This window comes from Bufo gargarizans, chromosome 9, assembly GCF_014858855.1.
Source record: "Bufo gargarizans isolate SCDJY-AF-19 chromosome 9, ASM1485885v1, whole genome shotgun sequence".
Classification (NCBI taxonomy): domain Eukaryota; kingdom Metazoa; phylum Chordata; class Amphibia; order Anura; family Bufonidae; genus Bufo; species Bufo gargarizans.
This window is the reverse complement of record NC_058088.1, coordinates 151,384,006-151,396,387: the sequence shown is the minus strand read 5'-3', so window position 1 is coordinate 151,396,387 and position 12,382 is coordinate 151,384,006. Positions and strand designations below refer to the sequence as shown.

Genomic DNA, 12,382 nt, shown 5'->3' with positions numbered 1-12,382 from the left:
ATGTGACCCCACTTTGGAAAGAAGACACCCCAAGGTATCCAATGAGGGGCCTGGCGAGTTCATAGAAATTTTTTTTTTGGGCATAAGTTAGCGGAAATAAATTTTTTTTTTGTTTTTTCTCACAAAGTCTCACTTTCCGCTAACTTAGGACAAAAATTTAAATCTTTCATGGACTCAATATGCCCCTCAGCAAATACCCTGGGGTGTCTTCTTTCCAAAATGGGGTCAGTTGTGGGGTGTTTGTACTGCCCTGGCATTTGAGGGTCTCCGCAATCATTACATGTATGGCCAGCATTAGGAGTTTCTGCTATTCTCCTTATATTGAGCATACAGGTAATGAGATTTTTTTTTCCGTTCAGCCTCTGGGCTGAAAGAAAAAAATGAACGGCACAGATTTCTTCATTCGCATCGATCAATGTAGATGAAAAAAATCTCTGCCCAAAAAAAAAAATCGGAGGGGAAAGGCGTCTGCCAGGACATAGGAGCTCCGCCCAACATCCATACCCACTTAGCTCGTATGCCCTGGCAAACGAGATTTCTCCATTCACATCAATCGATGTGGATGAATAAATCATTGGCGGGATTTTTTATTTTTTTTTATATATATATATATACAAAGTGTTTGCCAAAGCATAGGAACGCCGCCTCCTCCTCAGCTCGTATGCCTTGGCAAATGTATCTGTTACTGCAGAGTAGAAATCTCGTCTTGCAGCGCCGCATACACTGACTTGCGTGTAATCTGACAGCAGCGCAATGCTTCTGTCAGAATGCACATCAGTCAATGTGCAAAGCGCAAATCGAACAAAAATGTGGCGAAGTGCGTTATGCACTTTGTCCCATGTGAAAGGAGACGTTTGCAGCAGCTGTGTGAGTGAATGGGCCCTAATAGCCCTGTGTGCCTGTCCTGGTGAGATGATCCCTATGCTTATAGTGTACCTGTGAGTGGTACTTCCGGAAACACTCTCCAAATCATAGGGCAGGGTGGTCAGGACAGTCAGGACAGAAATAGCGGGTGTCACGCCTTATTCCACTCCTGCTACAGACACGACATCTTTTTCGGGGTGACGGTTGGGTTGAGGTACCAGGAACGACATTGGGGAAATGTCGCTCGTGTAGACGGCTAACTACACTGGTGGATGGGGCCACGGAACCTCCTGGGTACAGGAGGTTCTCGATGATCTCTTCCTGAAATTTGAGGAAGGATCCAGTTCTACCCAGCCTTACTGTAGAGAGCAAAACTATTATACAGAGCCAATTGAATTAAATATACAGACACCTTCTTATACCAGCGTCTGGTTCTGCGGGAAACTAAATACGGAGACAACATCTGGTCATTGAAGTCCACCCCTCCCATCCGCCCATGTGAAGGTTATAGTCGTGGACTGAGAGGGGCTTTTCAATGACACGGGTTGCTCGCTCAATTAGTATTGTCGTGTCTGCGTGAATGGAGGAGAGCATGTAAATGTCACGCTTGTCTCTCCATTTCACCGCGAGCAGTTCTTCGTTACACAGTGCGGCCCTCTGCCCCCTTGCAAGACGGGTGCTAACGAGCCGCTGGGGGAAGCCCGCGCGACTAGTTCGCGCGGTACCACAGGCGCCAATCCATTCTAGAAACAAATGCCTAAAGAGGGCCACACTTGTGTAAAAATTGTCCACATAAAGATGGTACCCCTTGCCGAATAAGGGTGACACCAAGTCCCAAACTGTCTTCCCACTGCTCCCCAGGTAGTCAGGGCAACCGACCGGCTCCAGGGTCTGATCTTTTCCCTCATAGATCCGAAATTTGTGGGTATAGCCTGTGGCCCTTTCACAGAGCTTATACAATTTGACCCCATACCGGGCGCGCTTGCTTGGGATGTATTGTTTAAAGCCAAGGCGCCCGGTAAAATGTATCAGGGACTCGTCTACGCAGATGTTTTGCTCTGGGGTATACAAATCTGCAAATTTCAGGTTGAAATAGTCTATGAGGGGCCGAATTTTGTGGAGCCGGTCAAAAGCAGGGTGGCCTCTGGGACGGGAGGCGGTGTTGTCACTAAAGTGCAGGAAACGCAGGATGGTCTCAAATCGTGTCCTGGACATAGCAGCAGAGAACATGGGCATGTGATGAATCGGGTTCGTGGACCAATATGACCGCAATTCATGCTTTTTAGTTAGACCCATGTTGAGGAGGAGGCCCAGAAAAGTTTTAATTTCGGAAACTTGGACTGGTTTCCACTGGAAAGGCTGGGCATAATAGCTTCCCGGGTTAGCGGTTATAAATTGTGTGGCATACCTGTTTGTTTCGGCCACAACTATGTCTAAGAGCTCCGCAGTCAAGAACAGCTCAAAAAATCCCAGGGCCGAACCGATCTGAGCTGTCTGAACCCGAACTCCAGACTGGGCAGTGAAAGGGAAAACTACAGGTGCGGCTGAAGTTGGGGACTGCCAATCAGGGTTTGCCAGCACCTCTGGGATTCTAGGGGCTCTACGGGCACGTCTTTGCGGTGGCTGCGACGGGGTCACTGGTGCTCGCTACTTCACCAGGTTGTACGGCAGTGCTGGTACTAGGTCCAGGAAGGGCTGGGCTGCTGGTGAATGCCTCACCACGTAATCCGACAGCACCAGCCCCACTCTGCTGCTCTTGAAGCGGATCCTGCGCAACCTGCGGTCTAGCGACACGGGGCCGGGTACGCCTGGTGCTATCAGGGACCTCAGCCTCCTCGTCCGAACTTTGGGTCAGAGAGCCACTGCTTTCTACAGGTTCGTATTCTGACCCGCTGGATTCATCAGATGAGGGTTCCCACTCCTCATCCGACTGGGTCAGAAGCCTGTAGGCCTCTTCAGAAGAATACCCCCTGTTTGACATGTGGGCAACTAAATTTCGGGGTATTCCCTGAGACTACCCAAGAAAAAAAAGCAAGCCTGTCTTACAAAGGGGAGGCTAGCGAAGTACCGGAGGCCGCTGCGGTTGATAAAAAATATCAAAACTGATTTTTTTATCGCCGCAGTGCGTGTAAAGTGAATGTGCAGCGATAAAAAAAAAAAAAAAATTTGTCACTGCGGTGGGGCGGGCGTGGGCGAACGCACGTGTGGGGTGACCAATCAGGCCTGATCGGGCAAACACTGCGTTTTGGGTGGAGGGAGAACTAAAGTGACACTAATACAATTATAGATCTGACCGTGATCAGTTTTGATCACTTCCAGATACTATAAGGCCCCTTTCACACGGGCGAGTATTCCGCGCGGGTGCGATGCGTGAGTTGAACGCATTGCACCCGCACTGAATCCTGACCCATTCATTTCTATGGGGCTGTTCACATGAGCGGTGATTTTCACGCATCACTTATGCGTTGCGTAAAAATCGCAGCATGTTCTATATTCAGCGTTTTTCACGTAACGCAGGCCCCATAGAAATGAATGGGGTTGCATGAAAATCGCAAGCATCCGCAACCAAGTGCGGATGCGGTGCGATTTTCACGCATGGGTTCTAGATGACAGTCTATTCACTGTATTATTTTCCCTTATAACATGGTTATAAGGGAAAATAATAGCATTTTGAATACAGAATGCTTAGTATAATAGTGCTGGAAGGGTTAAAAATAAAATAAAAAAGTAAACTCACCTTATCCCCATGATCGCGTAGTTCCCGGTCGGTCTGTTCTTTAGCTGTGGCTAAAGGACCTGTGGTGATGTCAGATCACATGCTCCATCACCATGGTGATGGACCATGTGATTGGAGCATGTGATCTGACATCACCACAGGTCATTCAGTCCACAGCTAAAGAAGAGACAGACCGGGAACTACACAATCATTGGGATAAGGTGAGTTAACTTTTTTATTTTTTTTTAACCCTTCCAGCACTATTATACTAAGCATTCTGTATTCAGAATGCTATTATTTTCCCTTATAACCATGTTATAAGGGAAAATAATAGAATATTCAGAACATCAATCCCAAGCCCGAACTTCTGTGAAGAAGTTCGGGTTTGGGTACCAAACATGCACGATTTTTCATACGCGAGTGCAAAACGCATGACAATGTTTTGCACTCGCGCGGAAAAATCGCGGGTGTTTCCGCAACGCACCCGCACATTTTTCCGCAACGCCCGTGTGAAACCAGCCTAAAAGTACAAATGCTGATTAGCGATACGCTAATCAGCGAATAATGGACTGCGGTGCGGTGGGCTGGGCGCTAACCGATCCCTAAACTACCTAACCAAGGGGCCTAAACTATACCTAAAACCTAACGGTCAATACCAGTGAAAAAAAAAGTGACAGTTTGCACTGATCACTTTTTTCCTTTCACTAGTGATTGACAGGGGTGATCAAAGGGTTAATTGGGGTGCAGGGGGTGATCTGGGGCTAGTGTGTGGTGTTTGGTGCTACTCACTGTGTAGCCTGCTCCTCTGCTGGATCCAACCGCCGAAAAGAACCAGCAGAGGAGCAGGCAGCCATATAACAGATCATATTTACTAATATGATCTGTTATCTGGCGCTCTGATTGGATTTTTTAAAAATCATCAGCTTGCCAGCCGCGATCATTGGCTGGCAAGCTGATGACGATTTACTCCCTGACGAAATGCCGGCCCGAACTGCGCAGTAATCTGTCAGTAATCTGACCTTGCACGCTGCCTGCTTCTGTGTCCTCCGTCCTTCAACACATAGACGGACCATGCATAGCAACCTGATTTTATGCAGAGGTAAAAATAGGCAGTACAGGGAACTAAACTGTGGAATTATAGGGTAATTGAATACACAGTGAAAAGTTGAAATAGGGCCACCAAGGAGATATTAATCACCACAATCCAATACGCCAAAAAAAAAAATAAGATGACAGTTATACTTTAAGCACTCTTGGGCGTAATCCATCTGGACCTGAAACCTTGTTCACATTTGCCTTATTTAACTTGTCTTGGACCGTATCTACAGTTAGCCATGTGAGTATATCACTGGATGTACTAACAGCCCCAGCACCACAGATATTAGCTCCTTTCACTTCTTTTGTATATACAGAGCTAAAAAAAACATTTAGTAACTCTACCTTTTCCTTATCTTTAGTGACTACCCCCCCTTTACCATTATTTAGGAGACCTACCTGCTCAGACCTAGGTTTTTTAGCATTTATATATTTAAATAATTTTTGGGGATTTGTTTTGCTCTCTTTTGCTACCTGCTGTTCGTTTTGTATTTTTGCTAATTTTATCTCCTTTTTACAGATTTTATTGAGCTTTTTGTAATCTTCGAACGCTACAGCTGACCCCTCAGATTTGTATTTTTTACATGCAATTTTTTTGTCTTTTATTGCCCTTTTTACAGTAGATGTAAGCCATGGGGGGTTTAAATTTAGCCGTTTATTACAAACTGGCCCATAAATTGGTCCTGCAGCAAGTTGAGGAATTTTCTCCCCTTTGCAGTTGAGGCAGAATCATGACCTAGTTAATGTCTGGGAGGTTAAAATCTCCCATTATGACCACTGTACCCGCCTGTGCAGCCCGGTCTATTTGGTTATACAGTTGAGCTTCTATCCCTGTGATGTTAGAGGGTCTATAGATTACACCAAGTATTTTTTTCTCAGTGTTTATATCCCTTAGAACTTCCACCCATAAGGTTTCCCCATCCGCACCCACAATTGCCTCTTTCACACTTGTCTTCAGTTCACTCCTCACATACAGGCACACGCCACCACCTTTTATATTGACTCTGTCTTTCCTAAATAGTGTAAACCCCTCAATATTTACAGCCCAGTCATGCAAAGAATCCAACCATGTCTCAGCCACACCAACTATATCTACTGTATGTGTTCTTCTAGTACCATAGACTCCAACAACTTAAATATTGTTAAATATATGTGTGCATAAGGCCTAAGGGATTGCTTAGACTCCATCCCACAGTCTAGCCAGTGCCTTATGGGTTACAATGTAGACCACCTTTTGATACTGTCATCTGTGGTTTTACATACTGTAGGACTGAAGGTAACACTAACACATTATTAGCACTACTGTCATCTGTGGTTTTATATAGGACTGCAAGGTAACACTACTACATTTTCTGTACTCAGAGAATTATCACTGTGTAAGGGAGCAAACTGAGACTTTATCCCCCAAAAGCCCACATGAACCTGGAGCTGGCCCTGTCTGTACCCATGTACTATGCCAGGATTAGCTGAGCAGAGCAGGCTTCTGCTACTGCCTGCTCCGATAAACTAAGAGCCGACATGCAGTTCTCTAAGCTAAGCGGAGCAGGCAGAATCAGAAGCCCGCGCCGCTCAGCTAATCCTGACATAGTACATCACCGCTGCGGCCCCATTGATAAAATGTGTATTTAGTACTCTGTACACCACTGAGCTGTCAGCAGTGTGCAGAGAACAGAGTTTTAAGGCACAGTGAATGGTGCTCTTTAGGAAGGGAAAAGTATAGTAAAAATTGAAAATTGAGTAACCACCTCCCATCTGCCCGTTGACTATAAACATCCAGGAAGTGGATCTTGTGACCGCCGGGGTCGGGAGAGTGCAGGAGCTGTCGGTCTTCTACAGACCTCGATCAGCCCTGCACTGAGGCTGTATAGTGCTGTACAGCCTCTCTGAGGGGTGTATTTCCCCTGTAACTTGGGCTATTTCACTGCCTGTCCCAAAAAAAAGTCACCACCCAAAAAAAAGGGTCACACACTCTAATGTTTCGTTGGACCGCCTTTAGCTTTGATTACGGCACACATTCGCTGTGGCATTGTTTCAATAAGCTTCTGCAATCTTGCATTGATGATGGTAGAGTCTGACTGCTGTGCAAAGCCTTCTCCAGCACATCCCAAAGATTCTCAATGGTGTTAAGGTCTGGACTCTGTGGTGGCCAATCCATGTGTGAAAATTATGTCTCATCTCCCTGAACCCCTCTTTCAAAATTTGAGCCCAATGAACCCTGGCATTGTCATTTTGGAATATACCCGTGCCATCAGGGAAGAACAAATCCATTGATGGAATAACCTGGTCATTCAGTATGTTCAGGTAGTCAGCTGACCTCATTCTTGGAGCACATACTGAACCTAGACCTGACCAACTGCAGCAACCCCAGATCATAGCACTGCCCCCACAGGATTGTACAGTAGGCAACTAGGCATGATGGGTTCATCAGGTCCTCTGCCTCTTTTCTTACCCTGATGCCCCCATCACTCTGGAACAGGGTTAATCTTGACTCATCAGACCACATGACCTTATTCCATTGCTCCAGAGTCCAATCTTTATGCTCCCTAGCAAATTGAAGCCTTTTTTTGCCTCACTGATTAGTGGCTTTCTTACAGCTACACAGCTATTCAGTCCCAATCCCTTGAGTTCCCTTCACATTGTGCGTGTGGAAATGCTCTTACTTTCACTATTAAATATAGCCCTGCGTTCTACTGTTGTTTTTTTTCAATTTGATTTCACCAAACGTTTAAGTGATTCCCGATCACAATCATTCAGGATTTTTTTTCCTCTAATACGATGGGTCCCTACTATCGGTCTAGTTAAATCTAGGTGGCAATTTTTTTGGGGGACAGGCAGTGTATGTGCCCAGTTCATGTATAGTGCCTCTTATATATACTCCTTTACTGTATGTATTGTGCCTCTTATATCTGCCCCTTTATGTATTGTGCCTATTATATGTGCCCCTTTATGTATAGTGCCTTTATATATATGCCCTCGTCATGTACAGTGTTTCGTATATATGTGACCCCTTCATGTATACTGCCTCTTGTATGTGCCCCCTGAATACAGAGTGCACACACTGTATTATAATACTCAATAGAAGCTAGAATAACAGTGACTGCATCTTTAACAGTGACCTGCACAGTGCCTGCCCCTTTAACTGTGACCTTCACAGTGCCCGCCCCTTTAACAGTGCCCACCCTTTTAACAGTGACCTCCACAGTGTCCGCCCATTTAACACTGCTAAAACCTGTGATCAGTTGTTATGGCAAACTAGAGTAGGACCTGCAAGCTTCTATTGGCTAATAAGGGACATGAGACTGTGTAAATGGCAGTTCGGATTTAAGTGAAAGGCTTGCTGGCTTTTATAGGCTAATTCAGGTTATTTGGGAATATCTCAGGGATGGTAAGTCCCAGAGAGCTGAGACCTGGTCTGAAACCTTCCCGGACACCTGATGTACATGTGTGCCAAATTTGGTGAATATCGGTCCAGTCGTTTGGTCGCAAATAAAGAACATCCAGACAGACAAACCGACAGACGTCTAGACAGAAACTAATTTTTATATATATAAGAGAAGATATATCTGTACAAACTGCATCTATTATACCTTGTACCGGACGTAACAGTACTCTGTGTGTATGTGTCAGGTGCAAGGTATAAAACATGCAGTAGGTACAGATATGTGTGGAGAGTCATATATTATGGTCACTTGTGAGGTATTGGAGGTTATAGTTACAGTCAGTTTTAGGGTCAGTATTAGAGTTGGGCGTAGTATTATCATTAGGGTCAGTATTAGGGTTAGGCGTAGTATTAGCATTAAGGACAGTATTCGGATTAGGGCCAGTATTAGAGTAAGAGAGCAGTATTGGGGTTAGGGGTCAGAATTAGGATTAGGGAACAGTATTAGGGTTAGGCGTAGTATTAGTATTAGTCTAAGACTACATTCAGATGACTGTAAGTATTTTGCAGTCCGCAAATTGCATCTGTAGTTCCATTCCACAGCCCTGCAAAAATATAGTGTAAGTCCTATTCTTGTCCGCAATGGCAGACAAGAATAGGCATTTCTATCATATGGCTGGCCATTTATGTTCCGCAATATGCGCAATTTGCGAACCACAAAGCACATATGGTCGTGTGAATGTAGCCTTCGGGTTAGTTGTTAGTATTAGGGTTAGGGATCAGTATGGTGTAGTATTAGCTTTGGGGGCAGTTCTAGAGTTAGGGACAGTATTAGGGGTCAGTATTAGGGTTAAGGGGTCAGTATTAGGGTTAGGGACTGTACTAGGGGTTAGTATTAAGGGTGGGGGTCAGTACTAGGGTAAGGGTCAGGGGCCAGTATTAGGGTTGGGGGTCATTACTAGCATTAAGGGTCAGGCGTTAGTATTAGGGCTAGAGAACATTAGGGGAGGGCACTTTATATTCACCTGGTCCCACAATGCAGGATGCAGACCCAAATTCTACTGGCAGCTCTGCTCCTGAGGAACGTCACAGGCGTCGCGATGTGTCATCGCACCACCTACGTCACGTCAGTGCATCGGGAATAGCCGGGCAGGGAACCAGTGGTTCCCATGTCCCCGGGCACTGCTGCAGGCTCAGTTGTATCTGGCTTTCTACAAAATATGTTTTCATCTACAACCTACCTAAGCAAATTGAAAACTCATCCAATGTCATGTATTTAGTTAAAAGCTAAAAAAAAACAAAAAAAAACTCAAGTAGTAAGAACAGTATTTGGATAAAAATACATGTATCTGTAAAATTTATGTTTCTGATTGCATATTTCAGGACAATTTTAAGATCCCCTGATTCTCAAATATACAAAAAAGCACTTTATGTGGAATACACGGATGAACATTTCACAGACATCAAACCTCAGGAGCACTTTACAGGTAGGTATTGCTGACCATATGTACTGTATGCAAATAAATAAACTGCATATAAAATATATAATCTGTAATACATATTTACTGTATATGTAGTGTATAATATGAAATTGTATCTATAGACTTGGATTCTAGTATAAAAATTCACGGAAAAAACACAATATGTCCCTGGGGATAACTAAACAAAGAAATCACTTAAATTGTATTATTTCCTCTTAAAACTTTACTTTTATTTGATCTATTAAAAATTCCACATGTAAATAATAATAAATGTCAAATTAACAAAATGATAATTCCACTTTGGGATTTATTAAACATAGAAATACAAGTATTGATGCATTGCCACCATTGGCTTCTCACGATACAGTTGACCATGGAATTGTTGATAATTGATCATGAGAGATGGGACCAAAAATGATATCAGCATCTCTCCTTGGTGATGAGCCGATGAAGAACTCTGTTGCCTTATATCCAGGAGGAAGATCCAATAATTCCGCTTTTAGTCAATTAGGGAGCTGTCCCTATCCATCTACTCTGACCCTGCCTAAAAGCGGAGTAATGGCCCCGAAAGGGGAGGCCCCACTTATCAGTGGCTGTACCCTAATCTGTAATTCCCTTCCTAAATGATTCCCAAACAGAAAACAATTGCCTAAATGTCCTAGATGTATAATTGGACAGTTCAAGCATGAAGGCAAAAAAATCTGATCATATGGAAAATAAGTACTTTTCCAAACATGTGAGTAATGAGTTATGGGCGGTCCAGGCAACAATTCACAGGGTTTGATGTCATTGTGCCTCGCAGTTACTGCGCAGGCGCTGGTAACATCAACACTTCCATGTGCGCATGCGCCCAGGGGGTATGGGCATTCTTATACACCAGTGCGCTTGCGCCATTACAGCACTTAGATAAATGACAAGAGTGGCGCTATCGAAAATTCAAACCAGGTTCCCACAGGTAAAAAGGATTAGGCTCTGTACGTAACATGAAGGAATAATTAATATCTCCACTTACTATAATTGTGCGCTAATTGTCTTTCACTACAAGATTGGTGTCAAAGAACTTTGGTAAGCTAGTGTATATTAGGTTAGCCCAACAAAAACTAAGCTTGTGTAATCTTTGGAGGTAAGTATGGGTAAATGCAATAGTAGGTGGAGTTAAAAAGAATATCTCTCACCCACCATCCCCAAAATGGCACTAAAAACTGTGGGTTTGATTTATTGGGGGATTGAATGGGGAGGGGGAGCAATGTCAAATGACAAAAAAAAAAAAACAACCACAGATATGCCCCACCTAGATAATATCCTCTTAGCGTTAGACCAATTATGGTCAGATACACAGCTCTCAAGACTGACCAAATTATAATCTAAACTAATGTTGGAAGCGTCCCTAGTAATTATTTATAAAAAAAACTGACAAAAGATAAGGTCTCATTTAGACCTAATGGATTTACAGATTTTATTCTGTACATCCATTCGGTTTCTTTTTGAAGTACTGTTTTTTCTATATCACAACCTCTACAAGAAGGATGTATCACTTCAATCACACAGAACTTTAAGACACTAGGGTTGCCTGCATGCTTTTCTTGAACATGTCGTGCAATGGGGGTGTCCCTTTTATGTCTTATGCCACCTAAGTGATCCCCTATGCGTCTCTGTATTTCCCTTATAGTTTTCCCCACATATTGTAGTGGGCAGGTGCAGGTGCACAGGTAGACTATCCCCATGCTTTTACAATTTGCATATTCCTGGATATCATATGTTTTTTATGTGACTGTACTCATGAAGCTCTTTGTAGGCTGAATATATGGGCAAGCAATACAGCCTCCACACCTATAGATACCACAGGGTTTACTCGATAACCAAGTACCCTGTTTGCTGACAGGTTCATAATGACTGCGTATCAGACGATCTTTAAGGGATCTCCCTCTTCTAAAGGTAATTGCTGGATGATCTGGTATAACGTCTCTTATATCTGGGTCCATTTTTAGGAGATCCCAGTATATAGATAAGATCCCTCGTATTTTTTTAATGTTGTTCATCAAAAGTGCCTACGATCTGAGTGAATTGATTTAACTCCGCTTTTTTAAGGGCAGATGTACTATCCCTCTGCTTGTCGGGTTGAGGGTCCAATATATCTGACCTATCTCTGGTGAGGGCATTTTTAAAGGCATCCTGAAGTACTCTTGGTGGATATCCCCTTCTTAAAAATCTGCCCTGTAACTCCCTGGCCTGATGGTAGAAGTCATTCACATTAGAACAATTCCTGCTCATGCGCAAATATTGTCCTTTGGGTATACCAGATCTGAGACTTGGTGGGTGATGACTGTCCCACCTAAGAAGACTTTTCGTTGCAGTGGGTTTTCTATATGTTTGAGTGCGTATCTGGCCACATTCAAGATAAATGTCAACGTCAAGAAACGCCATGTGTTGTTCATTAATTTAAAAAGTAAAATGCATCCCAATGTTGTTAGTGTTTATTTCTTCAATACATTCCAAAAAGGCCTTCCTGGTGCCCCTCCATAAGATAAAAACATCATCAATGAAGCGACCCCGGAAGCTGATAAATGAAGCCCATTTGCTATCCTCAGTAAACACCAGGGTATCCTCCCACCAGCCCAGAAACAGATTTGCATAAGTTGGCACACAGACACTGCCCATAGCTGGTGGAAGTACCTGGAGTTAAAGAGAAAGTAGTTGTGTTTTATAACAAACTCAAGAAGTCTCAGTATGAAATCATTATGAGGAATACAGTGGGTACCCCTAGTTTTCAGGAAATATTGTACCTCTAGAAGTCCTTTATCATGAGGGATGTTGCTATAAAGGGCCTCTACATCAATTGAGGCAAGT

The 12,382-nt window shown here is 43.7% G+C and overlaps 1 protein-coding gene across 2 annotated transcripts in view; it reads left to right on the top strand.

The window, feature by feature from the left end:
* The window catches only part of LOC122946268 (coagulation factor VIII-like), a 528,859-nt gene that overhangs the window by 37,171 nt on the left and 479,306 nt on the right, over window positions 1–12,382 (top strand). For both annotated transcript variants that reach the window (XM_044305770.1, XM_044305769.1), the window contains exon 2: window positions 9,438–9,541. In XM_044305770.1, the coding sequence (XP_044161705.1) occupies window positions 9,438–9,541 (104 nt within the window). The remainder of the gene's footprint in view (window positions 1–9,437; window positions 9,542–12,382) is intronic.